Source organism: Salvelinus alpinus, chromosome 13 (assembly GCF_045679555.1).
Source record: "Salvelinus alpinus chromosome 13, SLU_Salpinus.1, whole genome shotgun sequence".
In the NCBI taxonomy this organism is placed as follows: domain Eukaryota; kingdom Metazoa; phylum Chordata; class Actinopteri; order Salmoniformes; family Salmonidae; genus Salvelinus; species Salvelinus alpinus.
Window position 1 is genome coordinate 16632788 of NC_092098.1, and position 27158 is coordinate 16659945.

Sequence of the window (27158 nt, forward strand, 5' to 3'; positions counted from 1 at the left end):
TGCTGTATCTGCTTTGTGCATGTGTGCCTGTGTGTGTGCTGGAAGTAACATTTTGCCCCAGATAGTGTGCTGAGAAGCTGTGGTTAACCTTGAGCGAGAACAGTATGCTTTCTATGCAGGTGCAAATACCTCAACAGTATTACAGAACTGTCTGACCTCAGTCTCTAGGGTGTGGGAGCGTAATCTACACAGCAACAGCACCGGACATCTGGAGCGCCACCGACAGGCTAGTGAGTCTAAACCACGCTAAGCCTCTACTGTGATAGGCCAACGGACGATTTGGAACTATCACAGTATAACAAAGGTTGATTGTATCATTTCGAGCCAGTTCTCTGCTTTACCCTGCGTGGTGATACAGTGAACCCGTATATATGAAAATTGCATTTACCATTTATCGCTTGTGTCAAATAAAAAAGTACTTAAAGTATATTCGGTGACTCTGAATCACATTTTATCCTGATACCAGATTTGATTGACGCAACCCTTTACATAGCAAAAATTCACTGGACCAACTCCAGTTTGTCAATTATGCATTTTACATACGTCAGAGTGCGTTTTCTTTTATAGCTCTGCTTTCAACACCATCCTGACCCACAAACTTGTTAGCAGACTCAGGCCTCGGTGTAAACCCTGTAATAACAAATTCGATTTTTTACATATTACAAGAATGTGTATCTCCAGAATGGACCCAACACCTAAACATGCTGACAACACTACCATAGTACACCTACCTGATCACCAGTGATCAAGAGTACATGAAGGAGCTTTGGGACCTGACATGATGGTGATAGGACAACAGCCTCAGTGTAAGCAAAGTAGATGGTGAGACTTAAAGACCATTCTCCCATCTACGGTACATGGAGATGATCAGCAGCTTCAAGTTCCTGGGCACCCTGATATCCTTTTCACCCTTAGTCACTTCACTCAAAAAGTCCCACCAAATGTCCCACCAGTGCTTCTCCACTACCCTCATCAACTTGCTGCACCACGACCTATGTATCAACTACAGCAGGTGTGGGTCATTCCAGTCCTCGAGTGCCTGATTGGTGTCAGTTTTGCCCTAGCCTCAGCTAACACACCTGACTCCAATAATCACCTAATCATGATCTTCAGTTTAGAATGTAATTTGATTAATCAGCTGTGTTTGTTAGGGATGGAGAAAAAGTGTGACACCAATCAGACCCTCGAGGACTGGAGTTGCCCACCGATGAACCACAGTGTCTGTTTTTATTGCCATAACACATGTAAATGAAATGTTGTCCATATTTACTGTAAGATTTATGGTAACATTGCACATATTGTAATATTATAGTCCCTTGACATTCATGACTTAACTACTTTGCATAATGCCCAGTTTACCCACCACTAAGAAATCATACATTTATTAAAATATTAAAGCTGCATAATGTATTACTGTCCAATTGTTTCTGGTTGGTTGTAATGTTTTTGAAAACTTTCACTACACAACTTTTTTTTGCTGATGGCCAATCTTGTCGGAAACTTTCAAAATATCAATAATTTTGGGACACATCACCAATTAACATTGGCTGCAGTATTCCTGAACTTTACTAACTTTACTTTACTAGTCATGCAATAAACATTTTGGATAATTCCCCTAAAATGAATTCCCTTTAAATCAAATGTAATTTGTCACATGCGCTGAATACAACAGGTGTAGATCTTAGAGTGAAATGCTTACTTACAAGCCCTTAACCAACAATGCAGTTAAGAAAAATACAAAAATAAATAACAATAATAATTTGAGCAGCAGTAAAATAACAATAGCGAGGCTATATACAGGGGGTACCGGTACAGAGTCAATGTACTGGGGCACCGGTTAGTCAAGGTAATATATACATGTAGGTAGAGATAAAGTGATATTAAAGTGACTATGCATAGATAATAACAAAGTAGCAGCAGCATAAAAGAGAGAGGGGGGGGTCAATGGAAATAGTCTGGGTAGCCGTTTGATTAGGGGTAGAAGCTGTTTAGAAGCCTCTTGCGCTCCGGTACCACTTGCCGTGCGGTAGCAGAGAGAACAGTCTATGACTTGAGTGGCTGGAGTCTTTGACAATGACACCAAATGTTGGTGACTAGAATTCCACTCTCCATTTCCTCCCTGAAGGCTACGTAGGGTTGGGTGAATTGGTAGCCTTAAAACAATGCTGCATGTATTTGCTTCCGGGAAGATCCTGGCAGCCTCATTCTCTTGTTTGTGTAAGAACTGTGGCTGTGGCTCCACTGACAATCCCAGCCTAGGAATGGCTGAAGCCACCAAAGTGAAAAGGAGAACCTTCTCTAGGGTCAAAGGGTATGTGTTTCCCTCTGAAAAAAGAAGGGAAAGGGAGGGGGGACATTAAAGTCCATAAGTAACACTTATTGGAGAACACGATACAGGGGCAAAAACAGAGTGAACCTTGCTGCTCATTAACTTCAGCAGTGTTTGGAGAACAACACTTAAAAATAGACATTCAGAATAACAAAGCTCAGATACTTCCCACAATTCATCTGTAAAAATGTTACAAGACGCCGCTGTTCACTGCGGCTATGGCTGGGGTTTGCGGCTAAGGAACATTAGAAAACAAACTAGTAACTAATTTAGCAATCCAGCCATTTAAATACCAGCATTCATTTTAAAATATATATATATATATTACTAGCTACATATATAAAATACTCCCTTGGCCTAATCAGACTTACAATATTAGCGACACGTACCGTTAGGGCTAAGTTAATTGCACTGCTGTCTCAGTGTCTGAGCATCCAACATAGCTGCATAGCCATAAACAGATCCGTCCGCTGTGTTAGCTAGCTGATCAACTTTATGATGAAGTAATAATAGCATTTAAGGAAGTTCCTTCTCGACATCTTCAATTGTGGTGTTGTTGCTTCAAACTGACTGTACACCGATTAAAGAAATCTGGTTGAAAGGAGGAGCTAGGGAAATTGTCTGGTCAAATTAGCATATTAAAGAATGTGTTAAGTTATTGTGTGTAGGTGTATATTTAGCAGCTGTAGGCGTTAATTTGACATGTGCAGGAGCGCTTGCAGCTGTTTATTTAGCACGTTGGACCACCTGCAAGCACATTTGCACACTCTTATTTGATGCGTGTAGGCGTTAACTTAACGAGTGACCGCGTTAACTTAGGCCTGCACCTGCTTACTTTACACTCATAGCATTAAAAAGATTGCATTTTTAACACGTGCTTTATGACCCAAACGACGTTCCAAACAGTTTTCCAAGTGTCGACTAACTTGACTGTAGTAATTGAAATGGTGAAGCTCAGATAAGAGAGCAACTGACATCTTTTATGCAAAGTACACCTGCATTGCGCAGCGGATTTTGCCGACTGGTGATTGCAATTCACTTCCCATTGAAAAGGTTTCCTTGCATTGTATCCGTTCCTTTGTGAGAATTAATATGTGAAAGCAATATATAAATTCACCTAAGTTACTCTAGGACCAGAGGTATTTAAGGAATTTAAATTGGAAAAGGATTGCATCTAATCTGAAGGCCACCACATGGGCATACCTGGCTTCACAAAGTGCCCATTTGTACGGAATGCCATTTGGGTCATAAAGCACGTGGTCAAAACGCAATCTTTTTAATGATACGCGTGTAAAGTAAGCATTAAAAAGGTTGCGTTTTGACCACGTGTTTTATGACCCAAACAGCGTTCAATACAACTGGGTCAAGCCATCCGCTCTACAGTTTCCTCCAGAATTTGTGTGCGCAGAATACACAACACTTTATGGTATTGCATGTTTTCTGGAAACTGAGTCGGATGTACTCACGCACAGATATAGACAATAGCTACAAATCATTCCAAGCAAACAGCTTGAAATACACTTACTCAATCTTCCATAATTATAACAAATCGTTTATTTAATTTTTGTGCTTTATCAAAAAATACTTTGATATCATGGTTAGAGTGAGGCAGCACTAGCCTAACGGGTGATGTTTAGCAAATGTTAAATTGTTAAAGCAAGATGTTTACAGTCATGGCATACAAACACAGTACACAAACACACGCACAGCAAGATCTAAGTGAGCTTGAGTTGACACTGTAATATACAATAAACTTGTGACCCCATCCTAATTATAAATATGGTTGTTGTTTTAAAAACTATTGTTTTATTCATTTAATTTGATTAAAAACAAAGCATAGTCTCCTATCCCTTCCCCTCAATGAAGGTTGTTTTCTTTGGTCGTGCCCAATGCATTCACCAAATAACAGCCTATCAATAAAGGGTTTGGCTAGTGAGACTGCTTTGAAATAAATATCACAAAAGCTTTATTAAATATCAAATTTGGTAGCAGCAAAACAGTGAGCGGACAACCCCTTTTTATCATTATTTTAGCCAGCTCCTGTTATTATTTTGGATGTGCGTAAAGGCACATTGTATGCATACGGGGAGTAATTATAGTGCCTGTAACTGTAAACCCCTTCCCTTTTCCCACATTTCGTTACTTTACAGCCTTTTTCTAAAACATTTCCCTCAATCTACACACAACGCCCCATAATGACAAAGCGAAAACAGTTTATTTTGATTTTGGCAAATTTATAAAAAATAAAAAATGGAAAAACATTATTTACATAAGCATTCAGACCCTTTGCTATGACAATCGAAATTGAGCTCAGGTGCATCCTGTTTACATTGATCATCCTTGAGATGTTTCTACAAATTGATTGGAGTCCACCTGTGGTAAATCCAATTGATTGGACATGACTTTGAAAGGCACACACCGGTCTATATAAGGTCCCACAGTTGATAGTGCATGTAAAAGCAAAAACATTTACATTTACATTTAAGTCATTTAGCAGACGCTCTTATCCAGAGCGACTTACAAATTGGAAAGTTCATACATATTCATCCTGGTCCCCCCGTGGGGAATGAACCCACAACCCTGGCGTTGCAAGCGCCATGCTCTACCAACTGAGCCACACGGGACCAAAAACCAAGCCATGAGGTTGAAGGAATTGTCCGTAGAGCTCCGAGACAGGATTGTGTCGAGGCACAGATCTGGGGAAGGTTAGCAAAAAATGTCTGCAGCATTGAAGGTCCCCAAGAACCCAGTGGCCTCCATCATTCTTAAATGGAAGAAGTTTGGAACTACCATGACTCTTCCTAGAACTGGCTGCCCGGCCAAACTGAGCAATCGGGGGAGAAGGGCCTTGGTCAGGGATGTGACCAAGAACCCGATGGTCTTGATTTATTTTATTTAACCTTTATTTAACTAGGCAAGTCAGTAAAGAACAAATTCTTATTTACAATGATGGCCTACCAAAAGGCAAAAGGCCTCCTGCGGGGACGGGGGCTGGGATTTAAAAAATAAATATTTCCTATTTTGTTGTATTTCAACCTGTAATTTAAATTGATTTAAATTATTGATTTTTATTTGGACTTCATGTAATGGACATACACAAAATAGTCCAAATTAGTGAAGTGAAATGAAAAAAAAGAACATATTTATAAAAATTCTAAAAAATAAAAAACTAGCAGCATCTAAACAAGGTCCTTTGCTGTTGTTCTGGGACTGATTTGCACTTTTCGCACCAAAGTACGTTTATCTCTAGGAGACAGAAAGCATCTCCTTCCAGAGCGGTATGACGGCTGAGTGGTCCCATGGTGTTTATACTTGCGTACTACTGTTTGAACAGATGAACGTGGTATCTTCAGGTGTTTGGAAATGGCTCCCAAGGATGAACCAGACTTGTGGATGCTTAGAATGTCTTGACTGATTTCTTTTGATTTTCCCATGATGTCAAGCAAAGAGTCACTGAGTTTGAAGGTAGGCCTTGAAATACATCCACAGGTACACCTCCAATTGAATCAAATGATGTCAATTAGTTTATCAGAAGCTTCTAAAGCCATGACATCATTTAATGGAATTTTCCAAGTTGTTTAGAGGCACAGTCAACTTAGTGTATATAAACTTCTGACCCACTGGAATTGTGATACAGTGAATTATAAGTGAAATAATCTGTCTGTAAACAATTGTTGGGAAAATTATGCACAAAGTAGATGTCCTCACCGACTTGCCAAAACTATAGTTTGTTAACAAGAAATTTGTGGAGTGGTTGAAAAACGAGTTTTAATGACTCCAACCTAAGTGTATGTAAACTTCAACCGTATATCCACAGTAAAACGAGTATTATATCGACATAACCTGAATGGCCGCTCAGCAAGGAAGAAGCCACTGCTCCAAAACCGCCATAAAAAAGCCAGACTACAGTTTGCAACTGCACATGGGGACGAAGATCGTACTTTTGGGAGAAATGTCCTCTTGTCTGTTGAAACAACAATAGAATTGTTTGGCCATAATGACAATCGTTATGTTTGGAGGAAAAAGGGGGAGGCTTGCAAGCCCAAGAACACCATCCCAACCGTGAAGAACGGGGTTGGCAGCATCATGTTGTGGGGGTGCTTCGCTGTAGGAGGGACTAGTGCACTTCACAAAATAGATGGCATCATGAGGCAGGAAAATTATGTGGATATATTGAAGAAACATCTCAAGACATCAGTCAGGAAGTTAAAGCTTGGTCGCAAATGGGTCTTCCAAATGGACAATGACCCCAAGCATACTTCCAAAGTTGTGGCAAAATGGCTTAAGGACAACAAAGTCAAGGTATTGGAGTGACCATCACAAAGCCCTGACCTCAATCCCATAAAAAAATTGTGTGCAGAACTGAAAAAGCGTGTGCGAGCAAGGAGGCCTACAAACCTAACTCAGTTACACCAGCTCTGTCATGAGGAATGGGCCAAAATTCACCCAACTTATTGTGGGAGACTTGTGGAAGGCTAGCCGAAACGTTTGACCCAAGTTAAACATTTAAAGGCATTGCTACCAAATACTAATTGAGTGCATGTAAACTTCTGACGCACTGGGAATGTGATGAAAGAAATAAAAGCAGAAATAAATCCTTCTATCTACTATTATTCTGACATTTCACATTCTTAAAATAAAGTTGTGATCCTAACTGACCTTAGACAGGGAATTTTTACTAGGATTAAATGTCAGGAATTGTGAAAACTGAGTTTGAATGTATTTGGCTAACTTCCGACTTCAACTGTGTATACACCTGTTCTGAAAGGCCCCAGAGTCTGCAAAACCACTAAGCAAGTGCAACACCAAGCAAGCAGAACCATGAAGACCAAGGAGCTCTCCAAACAGGTCAGGGACAAAGTTGTGAAGAAGTACAGATCAGGGTTGGGTTATAAAAAAATATCCGTAACTTTGAATATCCCACGGAACACCATTTAAATCCATTATTGAAAAATTGAAATAATATGGCACCACAACAAACCTGCCACGAGAGGGGCGCCCACCAAAACTCTCGGACCAGGCAAGGAGGGCATTAATCAGAGAGGAAACAAAGAGACCAAAGATAACCCTGAAGGAGCTGCAAAACTCCACAGCGGAGATTGGAGTATCTGTCCATAGGACCACTTTAAGCTGTACACTTCACAGAGCTGGGCTTTACAGAAGAGTGGCCAGAAACAAATAAGCAAACAGGTTTGGTGTTCGCCAAAAGGCATGGGAGACTCCCCAAACATATGGAAGGTACTCTCGTCAGATGAGACTAAAATGTAGCTTTTTGGCCATCAAGGAAAACACTATGTCTGGCGCAAACACCTCATCATCCTGAGAACACCATCCCCACAGTAAAGCATGGTGGTGGGAGCATCATGCTGTGGGGATGTTTTTCATCGGCAGGGACTGGGAAACTGGTCAGAATTGAAGGAATGATGGATGGCGCTAAATACAAGGAAATTCTTGAGGGAAACCTGTTTCAGTCTTCCAGAGATTTGAGACTGGGACGGGGGTTCACCTTCGAGCAGGACAATGACTCTAAACATACTGCTAAAGCAACACTCAAGTGGTTAAAGCGGAAACATTTAAATGTTTTGGAATGGCCTAGTCAAAGCCCAGACCTCAATCCAATTGAGAATCTGTGTTATGACTTAAAGATTGCTCTACACCAGCAGACCCCATCCAACTTGAAGGAGCTGGAGCAGTTTTGCCTTGAAGAATGGGAAAAGATCCCAGTGGCTAGATGTGCCAAGCTTATAGAGACATACCCCAAGAGACTTGGGAGAAAAGGTGTCTCTACAATGAATTGACTTTGGGGGGGGGTGAATAGTTATGCATGCCCAAGTTGTACGTTTTTTTGTTTGATCCACAATACAAAATATTTTGCATCTTCAAAGTGGTAGGCATGTTGTGTAAATCAAATGAAACAAATCCCCCAAAAATCAATTTTAATTCCAGGTTGTAAGGCAACAAAATAGGAAAAATGTCAAGCTGGGTGAATACTTTCACAAGCCACTGTATGTCCAATAACAGGGCTGCCCAACCCTTTTCCTGGAGATCTACTGTCCTGTAGGTTTTCTTTCCAGCCCTAATTTAGCAGTTCTGATTCAGCTAGTTAAATTCTTGTTGAGCAGCTAATTAGGAGAATCAGGTGTGTTAAATTAGGGGTGGACTGAAAACCCACAGGACAGTGGATCTCCAGGAAGAGGGTTGGGCAGCCCTGTCCTATAAGGAGCATTGGTGGCAAATCTGATGGCCGAATGGTAAAGAACATCTAGCCGCTCGAGAGCACCCTTAACTGCCAATCTATAAATTACGTCTCCGTAATCTAGCATGGGTAGGATGGTCATCTGAATCAGGGTTAGTTTGGCAGCTGGGGTGAAAGAGGAGCGATTACAATAGAGGAAACCAAGTCTAGATTTAACTTTAGCCTGCAGGTTTGATATGTACTGAGAAGGACAGTGTACCATCTTGCCATAATCCCAAGTACTTGTATGAGGTGACTACCTCAAGCTCTAAACCCTCAAAGGTAGTAATCACACCTGTTGGGAGAGGGGCATTCTACTTACCAAACCACATGACCTTTGTTTTGGAGGTGTTCATAACAAGGTTAAGGGCAGCAAAAGCTTATTGGACACTAAGAAAGCTTTGTTGTAGAGCGTTTAACACAAAATCCGGGGAGGCGCCAGCTGAGTATAAGACTGTACCATCTGCATATAAATGGATGAGCGTTTCCTTCTGCCTGAGCTATGTTGTTGATGTAAATTGAGAAGAGTGTGGGGCCTATGATCGAGCCTTGGGGTACTCCCTTGGTGACAAGCAGTGGCTGAGACAGCAGATGTTCTGACTTTATACACTGCACTCTTTGAGAGAGGTAGTTAGCAAACCAGGCCAAAGACCCTTCAGAGACACCAATACACAAGAATGGAATGGTCTACTGTATCAAAAGCTTTGTCCAAGTCAATAAAAATGCAGCACAACATTGCTTAGAATCAAGGGCAATGGTGACATCATTGAGGACCTTTAAGGTTGCAGTGACACATCCATAACCTGAGCGGAAACCAGATTGCATACCAGAGAGAATACTCTAGACATCAAGAAAGCCAGTCAGTTGATTGACACGTTTTTCCAACACTTTTGATAAACAAGACAAAATAGAAAAAGGCCTATAACAGTTTGGATCAGCTTGATCTCCACCTTTAAATAAAGGACAATCCGTGGCTGCCTTCCAAGCAATGGGAACCTCCCCAGAGAGGAGAGGCAGGTTAAAAAGGTCAGAGATAGGCTTGGCGATGATGGGGGCAGCAACCTTAAAGAAAAACGGGTCTAAACCATCTGACCCAGATGTTTTTTGGGGGTCAAGTTTCAGGAGCGCCTTTAGCACCTCGGACTCAGTGACGCCTGCAGGGAGAAACTTTGTAGCGTGGCAAGGGAAAAAGAGGGAGGAGCGTCGGGGCTAGTCGCATTAGAAGGGGTGGGAGATGAGGAAATGTTGGATGGGCAAGGAGGCATGGCTGAGTCAAATAGGAATCCTGACTTAATGAAGTGGTGATTAAAAGAGCTCAGCCATGTGCTTCTTGTCAGTAACAACCAAAACCACATCAACATTAACTTCTTGCCGCACGGATCCCTTTTACGGGATCATTTTCGTAAACAACCGCTGAATTGGCAGCGCGCCAAACTCAAAAATAATACTAAAAATATTTATAATCATGGAATCACAAGTGAAATATTTCACCAAAATAACCAAAATCCACCATTTCGTTTGTGCGTTATGTTCAGAAAACCACATGCACGTTCCGGCCCTGAAAGGCAGACACAAATTCCAAAAAGTATCAAATTAAAAAATAATACTAAAAATATTTATAATCATGAAATCACAAGTGAAATATACCAAAACACAGCTTAGCTAGTTGTTAATCCACCTATGGTGTCAGATTTTGAAAATATGCTTTACAGTGAAAGCAATCCAAGCGTTTGTGAGTTTATCAATCACTAGACAAAGAACAAAAGAATAGCTAGAACAGCTAGCCTTAAATTAGCTTGGTCACGAAAGTCAGAAAAGCAATAAAATGAATCGCTTACCTTTGATAATCTTCGGATGTTTGTACTCACGAGACTCCCAGTTACACAATAAATGTTATTTTTGTTCGATAAAGATTCGTTTTATAACCAAAAATCGCCATTTGGTTTGCGCGTTATGTTCAGAAAACCACAAGCTCGTTCTGGTACTGAAGGGCAGACGAAAATTCCAAAAAGTATCCGTAATGTTCGTAGAAACATGTCAAAGGTTTTTTATAATCAATCCTCAGGTTGTTTTTAACATACATAATCGATCATATTTCAACCAGACGGTAAACTGTTCAATTCTACAGAGATAGAAAATGTCGAGCCAAATCTCTCCTGCGCAGGAACCAATCAAAGGACACCTGGTCATCCACTGATGCGTTTTGATAAATCTCGCTCACTTTTCAAAATAAAAGCCTGAAACTATGTCTAAAGCCTGGTCACAGCCTGAGGAAGCCATTGGAAAATAAATCTGGTTGATACGCCTTTAAATGGAGGAGGGGCAAGCAATGGAACAAGGACATTAAAAAAAAAGAAAAGCACTTCCGGGTTGGAGTTCCTCAGGTTATCGCCTGGAAAATCTGTTCTGTTATACTCACAGACAATAGTTTGACAGTTTTGGGAACTTTAGAGTGTTTTCTATCCTAATCTGTCAATTATATGCATATTCTAATATCTGAGCCTGAGAAATAGTCCGTTTACCTTGGGAACGTTTTTTTCCATCTCTACAGTACTCCACCAATCAGGCCTTTGTGGTAGAGTGGCCAGACAGAAGCCACTCCTCAGTAAAAGGCACATGACAGCCCGCTTGGAGTTTGCCAAAAGACACCTAAAGGACTCTCAGACCATGAGAAACAAGATTCTCTGGTCTGATGAAACCAAGATTGAATCCTTTGGCCTGAATGCCAAGTGTCACGTCTGGAGGAAACCTGGCACCATCCCTACGGTGAAGCATGGTGATGGCAGCATCATACTGTGGGGATGTTTTTCAGCAACTGACTAGTTAGGCATGGTTGATTAATTAGGGCCAATTTCAAGTTTTCATAACAAATCGGTAATCAGCCTTTTTGGATGCTGATTATGGCTGATTACATTGCAATCCACAAGGAGACTGCGTGACCACCTGTTACGCGAGTGCAGCATCAAAAGGACCTTGTGGCTGCAAGGAGCCATGGTAAGTTGCTAGCTAGCATTACATTTATCTTATAAAAAACAATCAATCTTCACATAATCACTAGTTAACTACACATGGTTGATGATATTACTAGGTTTATGAGCTTGTCCTGCGTTGCATATAATCAAATCGGTGCCTGTTAATTTATCATTGAAACACAGCCTACTTCAACTTTGCCTAACTTGTGATGATTTAACAAAAGCACATTTGCAAAAAAAGCACAATCGTTGCACAAACATCAATGCCTTTCTTAAAATCAATACACATAAGTATATTTTTTTAAACCTGCATATTTAGTTAAAAGAAATTCATGTCAGCAGGCAATATTAACTAGGGAAATTTAGTCACTTCTCTTGCGTTCAGTGCAAGCAGAGTCAGGATATATGCAGCAGTTTGGGCCTCCTGGCTTGTTGCGAACTGTGTGAAGACCATTTCTTCCTAACAAAGACCATAATTAATTTGCCAGAATTTTACATAATTATGACATAACATTGAAGGTTGTGCAATGTAACAGCAATATTTAGACTTAGGGTTGCCACCCGTTCGATAAAATACAGAACGGTTCCATATTTCACTGAAAGAATACGCGTTTTGTTTTATAAATGATAGTTTCCGGATTTGACGAAAGACTCGTATTTCTGTGTGTTTATTACATTATAATTATGTCTATGATTTTATATTTGCTTGTAAGCATTCATTCAAACAGCACTTTCCTACGTTTGCCAGCAGCTCTTAGCAATGCTTGAAGCGCAGCGCTGTTTATGACTTCAAGCCTATCGACTCCCGAGATTAGGCTGGCAGTACTAAAGTGCCAATAAGAACATCCAATAGTCAAAAGGTATATGAAATACAAATGGTATAGGGAGAAATAGAAAAAGTTGAAATAGTTCTGCCTCTGAACAAGGCAGTTAGCCTACCGGGGAGCAGTTGGTTGTCATTGTAAATAAGAATTTGTTAAATAAAAGATCCTCTCTAATCTTTACAGGAATGTGGTTCTGAATATAAATAGCAACACCTCCACCACTGGCATTTCTGTATTTTCTGTAAATGTTATAACCTTGTATTGCTACCACTTTATCATCAAAGGTATTCTCTAAGTGTGTTTCAGAGATAGTCAGAATATGAATGTCATCTGTTACTTGCAAGTTATTAATTTCATGAACCTTGTTTCATGAACCTTGTTTCACTTCTGCTAAGCTTCCCAGTAAAGCAATGAAAACAAGCAAGCATCCCAGAAAAGTGCTCAAAATAGCGTACATTAACATATGTAGATTAACTTCTCTCAGCTACGGATCCCTTTTACGGGATCACTTTCCTACACAACCGCTAGAATTGCAGGGCGCAAAATGTAAAAATATTACTAAAAATATTTATAATCATGCAATCACAAGTGAAATATACCACAACACAGCTTAGCTTGTTGTTAATCCGCCTATCGTGTCAGATTTTGAAAATATACTTTACAGCGAAAGAAATCCAAGCTTTTGTGAGTGTAGCTTTCAATGCTACAACAAGCTATCCTTATATTAGCTTAGTTAGCATGGTCAGAAAAGCAATGAAATTAATCGCTTACCTTTGATAATCTTCGGATGTTTCCACTCACGAGACTCCCAGTTACACAACAAATGTTATTTTTGTTCGATAAATATTACTTTTATCACCAAAAACCGCCATTTGGGTTGCGCAATATGCTCAGAAAATCAAAGCCGTGTTCCGTTCGTCAAATTCCAAAAAGTATCCGTAATGGTCGTAGAAACATGTCAAATGTTTTTTATAATCAATCCTCAGGTTGTTTTTAACAAACATAATCGATAATATTTCAACCGTACCATTACCTATTCAATAAGAGACAAACAGAAAATGGGGAGCTCCTCTCGCGCGCACAGGAACTATTCAGAGGACACTTGACTAGTTTTGAAAAAACTTGTTCATTTTTCAAAATAAAAGCCTGAAACTATGTCTAAAGCCTGGTCACAGCCTGAGGAAGCCATTGGAAAAGGAATCTGGTTGATACCCCTTTAAATGGAGGTTAGACGGGCCAGGAAACACAGTTAAAAAAAATATATATATCACTTCCGGGTTACATTTTCTCAGGGTTTTGCTTGCAGAATAAGTATTGTTATACTCACAGACAATATTTTGACAGTTTTGGAAACTTTGGAGTGTTTTCTATCCTAATCTGTAAATTATAAGCATATTCTACGATCTGGGCCAGAGAAAATGTCCGTTTACGTTGGGCACGTTATTTTCAAAAATAAAAAAAATCTGACCCCTAGCGCTACATATGTTAATGTAGGCTATTTTGAGCACTTTTCTGGGATGCTTGCTTGTTTTCAGTGCTTTACTGGGAAGCTTAGTAGAAGTAGATATTCTCATGTTATTTATGTTAGTGCATGGTGAGCTGCACACAGTGGACTTCCTACTAGGGCACACCGCCTCAGTGCTAACAGCATAAATCTGGTTCATAGACACGTGATTGCGGCAAACAATAGCTGTAGGATCAGCAGAGGCATTCGGGAAGTTAGAGGGACATACATTAGATTACTTACATTATGTCTACCACTGCCCCTTGTATAATGTACATTTGCTAAAGCATTATGATGACTCAGCGATACAGTGGTAGGGATTAATTGAGCTGGGTTTAAGAGTGCATAGAGACAGTGCAAAAAGAAAAGCGGATGGCTTGACCGTGTTTCAATTAGTGTAAAATAATGATGACCGCATGAGTCATTGTGAGAGAAATTTATAGACGTGGCAGAAGAGAACTGCCGAACGTCTACATGCTGCACTCTCTAGATTCACCATAAAGACAGACAGATCAGAGCCACACTGCAGCATGGATTATCAGCAACCCTTCTGCAATCCGGTAAGAATTCTACTTTGGCATTATTAACATGTACTTTTCAGGCCCCATTATGTGTGAGGTTTGGGAGTCAATTTGATACTTATTTTTGCTGTAATGTTCCACAATATTTTTATATTCTGGACCCACAGATTTTCTTCTAGCCCAGCACGCACTAGCACATCCGATGCAACTAAAATCAGGTGCAATGGGTCTGTTAGTGATACATTTAGTGGACTAGAATAAAAATGGGTTCCTCAGGAACAGGACTGAAAAACATTGAATAGGTCTGTCTATATTTCCTGTCATTTTCATATCCACCTTTGACACCTAAAAACTTAAGTGATTGATATAATTAATGAAAGAAGGTAAGAAGTAAGGAAACTATAACCTTTTAGGGTGGGTTGCACCAACATGGTTTTAATTAATATAGGATTAGAGCTAATCTAGGTTTTTTAAATCTAGGTTTATAATTAATCAGAGATGTGTGGCACCACTTCATTTTAAATCTGGCTCAGTAAATCTATAATTAACGGTTTTAAACTATGTGACGTGTTACACCAATATATTCGTTTTTTCTTGAGTTGAAACGAAGTAGCTAGCCTACTTGACAAATGAGGCCACAAAGTTGCTGCTCCTTGATAAAATAATAACAATGTAACGTTTGAACTATTGCAACTCCATCGTGAAAGGTTCTCATGGGTTGGCTGATTTGAAATAAAATCAGTTTTTTTACCAGTACTAGACAGATAACTAATTTGTTAGCTACTGTAGCTAGCTAGTTTATAAACAAAGCTAGCTAGCATTAAATATAATGTATTATTGTCATTACTTATTTTGGCATGTATTATTTGTCAGCTACCCACCTGATCATGGCACGTTAAAGTTGTTCACATTTCTCCGCTAATGAAAACCTCGTCGGAACTGATGGAGGAATTTAGTAATGTACTGGAGGATAAAAAGACAGACAATACGACTGTCAAAAAGGAGGAAGACACAGACACCTGGGCCATTTTATGCAGCAGATTTAATGGATCAACACGGATTAAAGAGAAAACGGACCCAAATCAAATAAAGGCGTGCTGGAAAAACGTAAAAGCGAAAGCGAAAGCAAAAAAAGGATGCGGCAGAGGCGAGTGCTATTTCAGACCGGAGGGGGCCTCCGTCCAAGGGAATTGATCCTCTCCCAGAAGATTTGAGAGATGATTCCCAAGCAGTTTGCCCCTCTCCTTAACCCCTATGATGACGACGGGCAACTCGGCCCACCAATATTTAGTAAACATAAATAACTGGTAAATATCAATGACTATAATGCACGTTAAAACTAACTTACTTCACTACAATGTTAACACAATCATCGCGGGATGAACGGTGTCAGCCACCGGTAACGTGTGGGTGCTTTATATGCGCTACAGTCAATTATGATTGCATGTCTACTTATAGTCCGAGGGGCTTACATCGCAAACTTCCCTTGCTTGGCTAATCATTTGGACCACCGACCAAGTTGGCGACGTTGATTCCCCCAAGGGCATAAGGCGGACGAGGGTGTGTCTTTTAAGTGTTTGGACCGTATTTAAACTTTCTTCAGCAAAGATGGCTGAAGGAATGGAAGAAAATGTAAGTGATTATAACGTCACAACGAATCATGCAAAAATGTACTGTTGACAGGAATATGTTAGTTCATGTAGAGACAAACTATTATGCTGAATTGTTTTATCATGAAGTTCATTTACGAAAATCTCGATTTAGCAAGCTAGCTGACTAGCTAACATTAGCCATCTAGCTGGCGAGCTTTATGTGTTTTGTGACATGCGTATGAAATTGTAATTCTGGTTGTTTAATGTTTTAGGGACTCCTGAAACAACCAGCAAACCAGGCTGTCGTAATGGGAATCAGTGGATGTAAAGAATCTAGCTAGCTAAAGCATTTACGTGTACTGCAAATTGAATGTACAATTTTGGAAGCTTGTCTTGCTGATATTTGCCATGCAATGCAGAAAGATGAAATAACGTAGCTAACTATGTTCTTCCTTATTGTGCAGTGGAGGATAAAAAATACCTGTATTGTAACCTGTACATTTAATATATTCACTGATCATGTACTCTACCTTGGCAAATAAAGGTGCAGTTCAGGTATGAATGTCTTTGAGATTATTTCAGTCATATCCAATACCAGGAGTATCACATTCCAGTCTTTGAATGATGCTGTGTCTGCATTACAATTATACACTTCAACAGTGTTTACCAATCTTGGTTCTGGGACAATGGTTACACATTATTCGTTACAGACTAGAAAAGGGATTTAACTAGTTAAAGGCTGATATTATATATATATTTAAACAGTACACTACACTTCCTATGCATCATGTAAATACTCTAAAACCAGTTAATCGCAATATCTAATGCCCTTCATTTGCATTGATCTGATAAACACAGGATATATGTATTTCAACCAGTAGAGAATGTTAAACTCTTTATTGAAAGAAGTTCATTATCCAAGTGTTATAAATACCTACATTATAAATATAATTGTAATATTATAAATTCAAGTTCAATCTGTATTTCAATGCACATCTGTTGTGCAGTATAAAAACAAAGGAAGAAAGGAGGTGGTGAGAGAGGTAAGAACATAGGAGCAGGGAAGGCAGCATATAATTAATGAATCACAGTGGAACCCAAATATTCTCTCAGTTCGTCACAATTACATAATAGTGTCGGCCCGAAGGTTATCTTAAAAGCGGGTGAGGTGGCTGATGGGACTGGGGGATGGCATCCTCTCACACCAAAACATATCTAAGGATGAGGGAGAGCATGTTTAAGCCTTGTGTTTTTATTTTTTATTCTAACATTGTTAGTCATAATCAGGAGGTGAAATGCAAAACTGACCTTGGATCATTAACTCTGGGACTACTACATCTATCTGTTTTTCAATGTAAAGCATCTCTTTAATAATGGTTCCTGTTGACCTGACCAAGTGATCTCTCACCTCTGATCATGCTGTGCCCTCTGTTTTATTTTTTACTTAACCAGGTAGGCTAGTTGAGAACAAGTTCTCATTCACAACTGCGACCTGGCCAAGATAAAGCAAAGCAGTGCGACAAAAACAACACAGAGTTACACATGGAATAAACAAACAAAGTCAATAATACAATAGAAAAAGTCTACATACAGTGTGTACAAATGAGGTAAGATAAGGGAGGTAAGGCAATAAATAGGCCATAGTGGCGACGTAATTACAATATAGCAATTAAACACTGGAGTGATAGATGTGCAGAAGATGAATATGCAAGTAGAGATACTGGGGTGCAAAGGAGCAAAATAAATAACAGTATGGGGATGTGGTAGTTGGATGGGCTATTTACAGATGGGCTATGTACAGGTGCAGTGATCTGTGAGCTGCTCTGACAGCTGGTGCTTAAAGTTAGTGAGGGAGATATGAGTCTCCAGCTTCAGTGATTTTTGCAGTTCGTTCCAGTCATTGGCAGCAGAGAACTGGAAGGAAAGGCGGCCAAACGAGGAATTGGCTTTGGTGGTGACCAGTGAGATATACCTGCAGGAGCGCGTGCTGCTATGGTGACCAGTGAGCTGAGATAAGGCGGGGCTTTACCTAGCAAAGATTTGTAGATGACCTGGAGCCAGTGGGTTTGGCGACAAATATGAAGTGAGGACCAGCCAACGAGAGCGTACAGGTCGCAGTGGTGGGTAGTATATGGGGCTTTAGTAACAAAACAGATGGCACTGTGATAGACTGCATCCACTTTGTTGAGTAGAGTGTTGGAGGCTATTTTGTAAATGACATCGGCGAAGTCAAGGATCGGTAGGATAGTCAGTTTTACGAGGGTATGTTTGGCAGCATGAGTGAAGGATGCTTTGTTGCGAAATAGGATGCCGATTCTAGATTTAATTTTGGATTGGAATGCTTAATGTGAGTCTGGAAGGAGAGGTTACAGTCTAACCAAACAACTAGGTATTTGTAGTTGTCCACATATTCTAAGTCAGAACCGTCCAGAGTAGTGACGGGCGGGCAGGTGCGGGCCGCGATCGGTTGAAAAGCATGCATTTAGTTTTACTTGCATTTTAAGAGCAGTTGGAGGCCACGGAAGGAGAGTTGTATGGCATTGAAGCTCGTCTGGAGGTTAGTTAACACAGTGTCCAAAGAAGGGCCAGATGTATACAGAATGGTGTCGTCTGCGTAGAGGTGGATCAGAGAATCACCAGCAGCAAGAGTGACATCATTGATGTATACAGAGAAGAGAGTCGGCCCGAGAATTGAACCCTGTGGCACCCCCATAGAGACTGCCAGAGGTCCGGACAACAGGCCCTCCGATTTGACACACTGAGCTCTATCTGAGAAGTAGTTGGTGAAGGCAGTTGAGTCGTGAGGCAGGTGAGGCAGTCATTTGAGAAACCAAGGCTGTTGAGTCTGCCGATAAGAACGTGGTGATTGACAGAGTCGAAAGCCTTGGCCAGGTCGTTGAATACGGCTGCACAGTAATGTCTTTTATCGATGACGGTTATGATATCGTTTAGGACCTTGAGCGTGGCTGAGGTGCACCCACGACCAGCTCGGAAAATAGATTGCATAGCGGAGAAGGTACGGTGGGATTCGAAATGGTCAGGGATCTGTTTGTTAACTTGGCTTTCGAAGAACTTAGAAAGGCAGGGTAGGATAGATAAAGGTTTGTAGCAGTTTGGGTCTAGTCTCCCCCTTTGAAGAGGGGGATGACCGCGGCAGCGTTCCAATCTCAGACGATACGAAAGAGAGATTGAACAGGCTAGTCATAGGGGTTGCAACAATTTCGGCAGATCATTTTAGAAAGAGAGGGTCGAGATTGTCTAGCCCGGCTGATTTGTAGGGGTCCAGATTCTGCAGCTCTTACAGAACATCAGCTATCTGGATTTGGGTGAAGGAGAAATAGGGGATCTTGGGTGAGTTGCTGTGGGGGGTGCAGGGCTGTTGACTGGGGTAGGGGTAGCCAAGTGGAAAGCATGGCCAGCCGTAGAGAAATACTTATTGAAATTCTCAATTATTGTGGATTTATCAGTGGTGACAGTGTTTCCTAGCCTCAGTGCAGTGTGCAACTGGGTGGAGGTGCTCTTATTCTCCATGGACTTTGCAGTGTCCCAGAACTTTTTTGAGTTTGTGCACCAGGATGCAAATTTCTGTTTGAAAAAGCTAGCCTTTGCTTTCCTAACTGCCTGTGTATATTGGTTCCTAACTTTCCTGAAAAGTTGCATATCACGGGGGCTATTCGGTGCTAATGCAGTACACCACAGGATGTTTTTGTGCTGGTCAAGGGCAGTCAGGTCTGGAGTGAACCAAGGGCTATATCTGTTCCTGGTTCTACATTTTTATGTAGCCAGTTCAGATGCGGGAGGGGTTCAGCGACACAGCTGATATAACCTAGAGGATTTAGGGAGAAGAGAGAGGGATGAAGTGAAGGAGAGAAACTTTTGAGAAAATAAGGTAGTTAAAGAGACCGTGTTCAACATGAATCTGTGTGTGGCCTCACCTGGTGTCCACACCACACTAAGTGGCTGCAGAGTACTTTATGCTGAAAAACATAAACAGACACATGAGGACAAACATTATAACGTAGTTATATAAATAATATAGTGTTTTACTATTCTCCATGGTTGGCCCTCTTGCCTATTCTTTGAAGGTGGAAGGAGCCACAGTATTACACCTGAGCCTGCTTACTGCACAACACAATCCATCAATCAGGTTGATACATGGGTGTGTAGGTGTGGGTTATAGGGTGTTCAGACATCACAGCACCCTCACCTGAGAAGTAGAAATCAAAGGCATAGAAACTGGGAATTGAATAACTGCAGTTGACATAGCTAAGTAAATGGAAGAATACTCTTATTGCAATGTGAATGGCTCTTAAAAGAGCCTTTGTTTGTGCATAGTGTAGTCTATGGTGTTGCCAGGGAACAGCACCCTCTTCAAAGAAGTAGGAGGTGAAGATCTCCCGCACACAGATTGCCTCTGGTCCTCGTGTCCATCCTCAAGAAGTTATGCAGGACACAGGTAGCCTTCACACACCTGAATTCCTCCAGGAGGCAGTCCCAGATGGCCCTGGTCACCCAACCTTGCAGTGCCCTACACGTTAACTGTAGGCAATCGTTGTGAAGGAATCTCCAGTTACAAGGTATCTGTAGGAATATGGAAGATAATGTAATTATTTGACATTTACATCACCAGGTCATTGTGGATTACTAAAGCATAATATCCCTGATAACTTATCATGATTGTCAGGACCCGGTGTGAGAAAGTCACTAATAGTCGGCAGAACCCAGAAGATGAGGCAGACACAGCAGTACTGGAGACGGTGGTTTAATCAAAGTAAAAGATCTTCAGGCAAAAAATATAAATCCACAACGTCAAAAGAAAAGCCAAGAGAAAAAATGGATATCCTCCAAAATACAATGAAAATCCACAAAGTGGTAAGAACAGCAGGAAAAAACAAACCTCAAAAGACTAATCAAAAATAAACAAGAACAAAACCAGAGTACCTCTGGAAAATCCAACAAGAGAAATATATGTTCACAGCATGGCTGGGGCTGGGTGCTAACATACAAACACTGAGCAAAGAACTGAGGAACACTAAGGGTTTAAATACCTACAAAGAAATAAGGCACAGGTGCAAATAATAATTAGACCAAGGGAAAAACAAAAGGTTCAAAAAAGGCGCAATGGGGGCAACTAGTGACCAAAACAATCCTGGCCAAATCCCGACAATGATAACATTGGATTGATAGATGCATGGGCACACATGTGCATGTGACAATAACAGGATCATATCAAGGATAGCATCACAAATGAATACGTAAATACCACTCGAAGCTTGATTGAGTTGATCATTTGAGTCAGCTGTGCAGTGCTAAGGCAAAAACAAAAATGTGCACCCCTTTGAGTCCCCAGGACAAGGACTGAGAACCACTGCTCTTCATTGGGACCTCTTCATGTGTAGAGAGGCTTTCATAGCGCTCTTTAAATAAGGAAAGAAAACCTCACAAGAAGCAGACTTCATTATAGTCAAATTGGTCCCGTGTGGCTCAGTTGGTAGAGCATGGCGCTTGCAACGCCAGGGTCGTGGGTTCATTCCCCACGGGGGGACCAGGATGAATATGTATGAACTTTCCAATTTGTAAGTCGCTCTGGATAAGAGCGTCTGCTAAATGACTTAAATGTAAATGTAAATTACACCGCACTGACCAATTTTGTGTCCTCCAGTCTTATCCTCACTGTTGTGTTCTTGTGCTTCTAGTTCCACCCTGTATTTTATTGAGAATAAGAAAGTCTTAATAATACATATGAATACAGATAGCCTAATTAGGAATTGTACTTGTCGATCAAAATATATTGCTTTTTACATGTTACCAATGTCACATTATACACACCTTAGGCTGCAAAATGGTTCTCAATCAAGGTTCTCCTCACAGCATTCCCATTTGGATTGGCAGCATGTTGCACCTAGCCATCTTCTTCATTCTCCTCAGGTAGGTCCTCTTCAGCCTCCTCAGGTAGCTTGTGTCCTTGTCTCTTGCCAAAGTTATACATAACCACCACTGCAATAATGATTGTCAGTGTAGTGTCCATCTTTGTGCGGAGCCCCTCTAGGCAGTGGAATCTTTTTTTTTCACACTCCAAAAAATCTTTCAATGAGACCTCTTACCAGGATATGAGAGGTGTTGCATTCTCTCTCTTCAGGTGTCTGGGGGTTTTAAAGGGGAGTCATAAGGCACCCACGACAGGCATATCCATTGTCACCTAGTAGGTGGCCTTCATATGCCCCCCTTTCCAGCATTGCACACAGATGACTATTGTCAAAGATTCTGCTGTCATGGGTGGATCCTGGCCATCTAGCTACGATGTTGGTGAGCTGACCTTTGTCATCACAAACAGCCTGCACGTTGATGGAGCAGTAACCTTTCCGATTACGAAATAGTTCTCCGTTCTCCCCACCAGGGTTGGGAATAGGAATGCGTGTACAGTCTATTGTCTAGTACACCTGGGAATCTACCTCTCCTGTAAAATCCAGCTGCTGTTTCCTCTGTAGGATTGAACCTTATGTACTGATTCTTCAGACCGGCAATAGCACTGGACACTGACTACAATCCTGCAGACAGTTGACTTGTGGAGTCCAAAAATATCCCCATCCACCATCTGGAAACATCCAGTTGCATAGAACCGTAGGGCCACCAGGAGCTGCAGTAGTGGGGGTACAGCCTCGTTCCTATCACTCCCATGCTTAATGGTTGGTCCAACCTTTCTTGTCAGTTGCATTACAGAGTCCTTGGAGAAGCGGTATCTCCTTGAAAACTCATCATTATCATAAAACTCAACAAGATTCAACCTGTCTCTAATTATTCTCTAAAGAACTCTGTCAATTTGATCTCTCCACGGTGGATATGCTGCCATTTTATCAGTTAAACCACCTCAAGTGGCAGTTCAGAATTAACTTTCCATCTAAGTTTATATATATTTTTTACATGTAATTGAGCAACAGGCTTAAAATGTATCTAGGTTTAAAGTGAAAACTAAAGGATTTAATTGACCTAAGATTAATTTAAAACTAGGTTTAAAATGTGGTGTGACAAGATGAATAGATAAACCTTGATTTAACCCAGTGTGGCAGATGGCAGGGAGAGGTGAGGGGAGTGGTTATTGAGGGGAGATATCTTGCAGCCCGCTGGCTCTACCCCTGAGCCTTACATAGACTTCCTGCCCCAATGAGGCGAGGCTGTGGATCATTAAGCCAGGGAGTGCTTGGGGATAAAGGAGGAAGCAGCCTGCACAAAGGGGCATAGAATGGAGAGAAAAATGTGGGTTATGAAGAGCGAACAATATCTGTGAGATTACCTGTTGTGACCTGGACTGTCAGATTACCCCCTTTGTCTACCGGATCGGCTGAGGACCTGAGTTTTAGGGTTACCCCTGGAGAACGGAAAGGTCAACGAGAGCAGCTTGTGGACTGAAGTAATTGGTGAATTCCCCCTTCCCCCGTGTACAAAAATCCCTAATAAACTCTCCATTTGCATTCTAGTTGTGCTACTGGTGCATGTTTTGTTATTGAACTTGGTGACGTGGAAACCCCACACCCTTGAGCCTGCTACACCAGTTTAAGAGTTAATCCATGTTGGTGCAACCCACCTTAGATTGTTATAGGTTACAAAATGCTTGATGTGGTCATTGTGAATGTAAAAGTTTTGCAATGTCCCTGGCCTTATCAGGCAGACTACCTAGCTGGTGAACGAGATTAGCTACCCAGCCTGGTCAAATGTTTTTTGCTTCATGCCCTAGAGCGTGCCATTCACAGGCCGTATCCAGGGAGCTCTGCATGAGGGGAAGACCATCACTGTGACGGGGAGAGTCCTGCCAGAAGCCAGGAGGTAGACCTACCTAGTATTGAAAACATCTCTTTTTGACGATAGGACAGCCATGTCTCCGTAAACTCAGTCTTGTCACTCACTATCAGCACAGGAGGGATCTTGTTAAACCTAATCACTTTCAAATATGGCCCCCTTTCTTCTCTCTATAGGTTTCATGTGAATTTGCAATGTGGCTCAAAAGAAAAACCCAACATAGCCCTCCACTTCAACCCCCGATATGATGAATCCAACCGCCATGTGGCCTGCAACACCATGCTGTGCTCTAAGTGGGGCCCAGAGGAGCGTAAATATTATATACCCATGGCCCAGGAGGAACGATTTACCCTCATGTTCCGAGTCAACCGAGATTCATATTCGGTCAGGAGACTTATCACTGATACTTAGGCTACACATTTTTCTTTTGACTGTCTAATTGAATTGTATCAATATTCTAGAGCAAAAAAGATTCATGCCCTTATTTTTCCTCAATGTGCCATTGATTTCTTGTCTCCTAAATCCTGTTTTATCCCAGGTGATTGTGAATGGTGCCCACTACATGGAGTACCTGCACCGGATGTTAATCACCGAAGTGGACACCATCCTCGTGTATGGGGATGTGGAGATCGAATCCATTGCCTTCTTCAACCCTGCAGTGACATTGAGTATCTGACAGGTCCTCCGTTTGGGAGAATACTGTACATCTTTGCAGTATTCTAGAGAAGCTATTATGCATATTTTTTTTATCATAAAGTTAATTTCCGATCATCTCGAATAAGCTAGCTAACATTAGCCAGCTAGCTTTATGGGTGTTGTGACATGCGTATGAAATTGTAATTCTGGTTGTTTAATGTTTTATAGACTCCTGAAACAACCAGCAAACCAGGCTGTCGTAATGTGAATCAGTGGATGTAAAGAATCTAGCTAGTGTTAGGATTTATGTTTATGCACTATAGCCTGCTACCATATTGTATGAAGATGAATATTGTTTTGTTACATCTGCATTGTTTGTGTGTATGTGTGTAAAGACTGAGCAATATAGAGTGACATGCTATAAAAGCTGTGGTCAATCTGGAGAGGGGAGGGGTGCATATCTCCAGGCCAACCAGGGAGGGCAGGACACTGGACAATACCATATACGGAACTGTTTGAGTGTAGCATCTGGGGAGCGGAACAAGACAGATCTAATCTACCCAAAGACCAGATGCGGACACCTGCGAGCACCAAGGGACTGGGACCAGTCTGAGTGCCAGCGATAGGCTGAGCAAAGTTTAAACCACGCTCAGCCTCTACCGTGATAGGCCAACGGACGGGTTGGAAATATGCCTGTCATAGTATAATAACTGTTTGCGCACATTCCAGAGTTCTCTGTTTTACCCTGCGTGGTGATACATCGAACCCGTATATATGAAAATTGCATTTGCCATTTATTGCTTGCGTTAATTAAAAGTAATTAAAGAAAGTTAGCAGACCTTGCTTTTTATTTATCCTGATACCGGATTCGATTAACGCAGCGCTTACATGGTGACCCCGGATGTGGTCCGATTTAAGGACCTCGCTGGTCTTTGACGAGCCAGCTAATTGACCGTTACTGTCGTCGGATGGCGTTTCTCACAAAAAGACCGGTCTAATAAAAAGGTAAGCAGATACCTATTGTATAAAATACTAAAGTTCTGCATATTGGCATTATCCAAATGTATTTTGTGAGATACCTGTTTGATGTAAGTTACCAAATTCCTTATATCCAATATACGAATAGTCTAAAATACTGTGGATCAAGTGGTGGCAAATGCAATTTTATTTGATCAAAATCATTCAATAATGCAATGTGTAAATTAAATGTACTGAATGCATGACGTAAGTCGGGGCTTACAAAGTATAAGTGAGGGTAATATCATACAATAACAAGTAATGTACTAGGCAGAGCCAAGTGTGTATGACGCAGGTCGGGAACCTACATACAGTGGGGCAAAAAAGTATTTAGTCAGCCACCAATTGTGCAAGTTCTCCCACTTAAAAAGATGAGAGAGGCCTGTAATTTTCATCATAGGTACACTTCAACTATGACAGACAAAACGAGGGAAAAAAATCCAGAAAATCACATTGTAGGATTTTTAATGAATTTATTTGCAAATTATGGTGGAAAATAAGTATTTGGTCACCTACAAACAAGCAAGATTTCTGGCTCTCACAGACCTGTAACTTCTTCTTTAAGAGGCTCCTCTGTCCTCCACTCGTTACCTGTATTAATGGCACATGTTTGAACTTGTTATCAGTATAAAAGACACCTGTCCACAACCTCAAACAGTCACACTCCAAACTCCACTATGGCCAAGACCAAAGAGCTGTCAAAGGACACCAGAAACAAAATTGTAGACCTGCACCAGGCTGGGAAGACTGAATCTGCAATAGGTAAGCAGCTTGGTTTGAAGAAATCAACTGTGGGAGCAATTATTAGGAAATGGAAGACATACAAGACCACTGATAATCTCCCTCGATCTGGGGCTCCACGCAAGATCTCACCCCGTGGGGTCAAAATGATCACAAGAACGGTGAGCAAAAATCCCAGAACCACACCCCAAATGATCCCAAAGTGACCTAGTGAATGACCTGCAGAGAGCTGGGACCAAAGTAACAAAGCCTACCATCAGTAACACACTACGCCGCCAGGGACTCAAATCCTGCAGTGCCAGACGGGTCCCCCTGCTTAAGCCAGTACATGTCCAGGCCCGTCTGAAGTTTGCTAGAGAGCATTTGGATGATCCAGAAGAAGATTGGGAGAATGTCATATGGTCAGATGAAACCAAAATATAACTTTTTGGTAAAAACTCAACTCGTAGTGTTTGGAGGACAAAGAATGCTGAGTTGCATCCAAAGAACACCATACCTACTGTGAAGCATGGGGGTGGAAACATCATGCTTTGGGGCTGTTTTTCTGCAAAGGGACCAGGAGGACTGATCCGTGTAAAGGACAGAATGAATGGGGCCATGTATCGTGAGATTTTGAGTGAAAACCTCCTTCCATCAGCAAGGGCATTGAAGATGAAATGTGGCTGGGTCTTTCAGCATGACAATGATCCCAAACACACCGCCCGGGCAACGAAGGAGTGGCTTCGTAAGAAGCATTTCAAGGTCCTGGAGTGGCCTAGCCAGTCTCCAGATCTCAACCCCATAGAAAATATTTGGAGGGAGTTGAAAGTCCGTGTTGCCCAGCAACAGCCCCAAAACATCACTGCTCTAGAGGAGATCTGCATGGAGGAATGGGCCAAAATACCAGCAACAGTGTGTGAAAACCTTGTGAAGACTTACAGAAAACGTTTGACCTCTGTCATTGCCAACAAAGGGTATATAACAAAGTATTGAGATAAACTTTTGTTATTGACC

At 41.3% G+C, this 27158-nt stretch overlaps 1 protein-coding gene and 1 long non-coding RNA gene across 2 annotated transcripts; both read left to right on the forward strand.

The window, feature by feature from the left end:
- Positions 1-14036: 14036 nt before the first annotated feature.
- On the forward strand, positions 14037-25236 carry LOC139537204 (galectin-9-like). The gene is made up of 4 exons (XM_071338257.1): positions 14037-14424; positions 23710-23798; positions 23948-24155; positions 24310-25236. Exons 1-4 carry the CDS (start codon positions 14395-14397, stop codon positions 24445-24447), a joined length of 465 nt encoding a protein of 154 aa, XP_071194358.1. The 5' UTR covers positions 14037-14394; the 3' UTR covers positions 24448-25236.
- Positions 15273-16535, forward strand: LOC139537205 (uncharacterized). The gene is made up of 2 exons (XR_011667481.1): positions 15273-16017; positions 16250-16535. It is a non-coding gene; the product is annotated as an uncharacterized lncRNA (long non-coding RNA).
- Positions 25237-27158: the final 1922 nt, after the last annotated feature.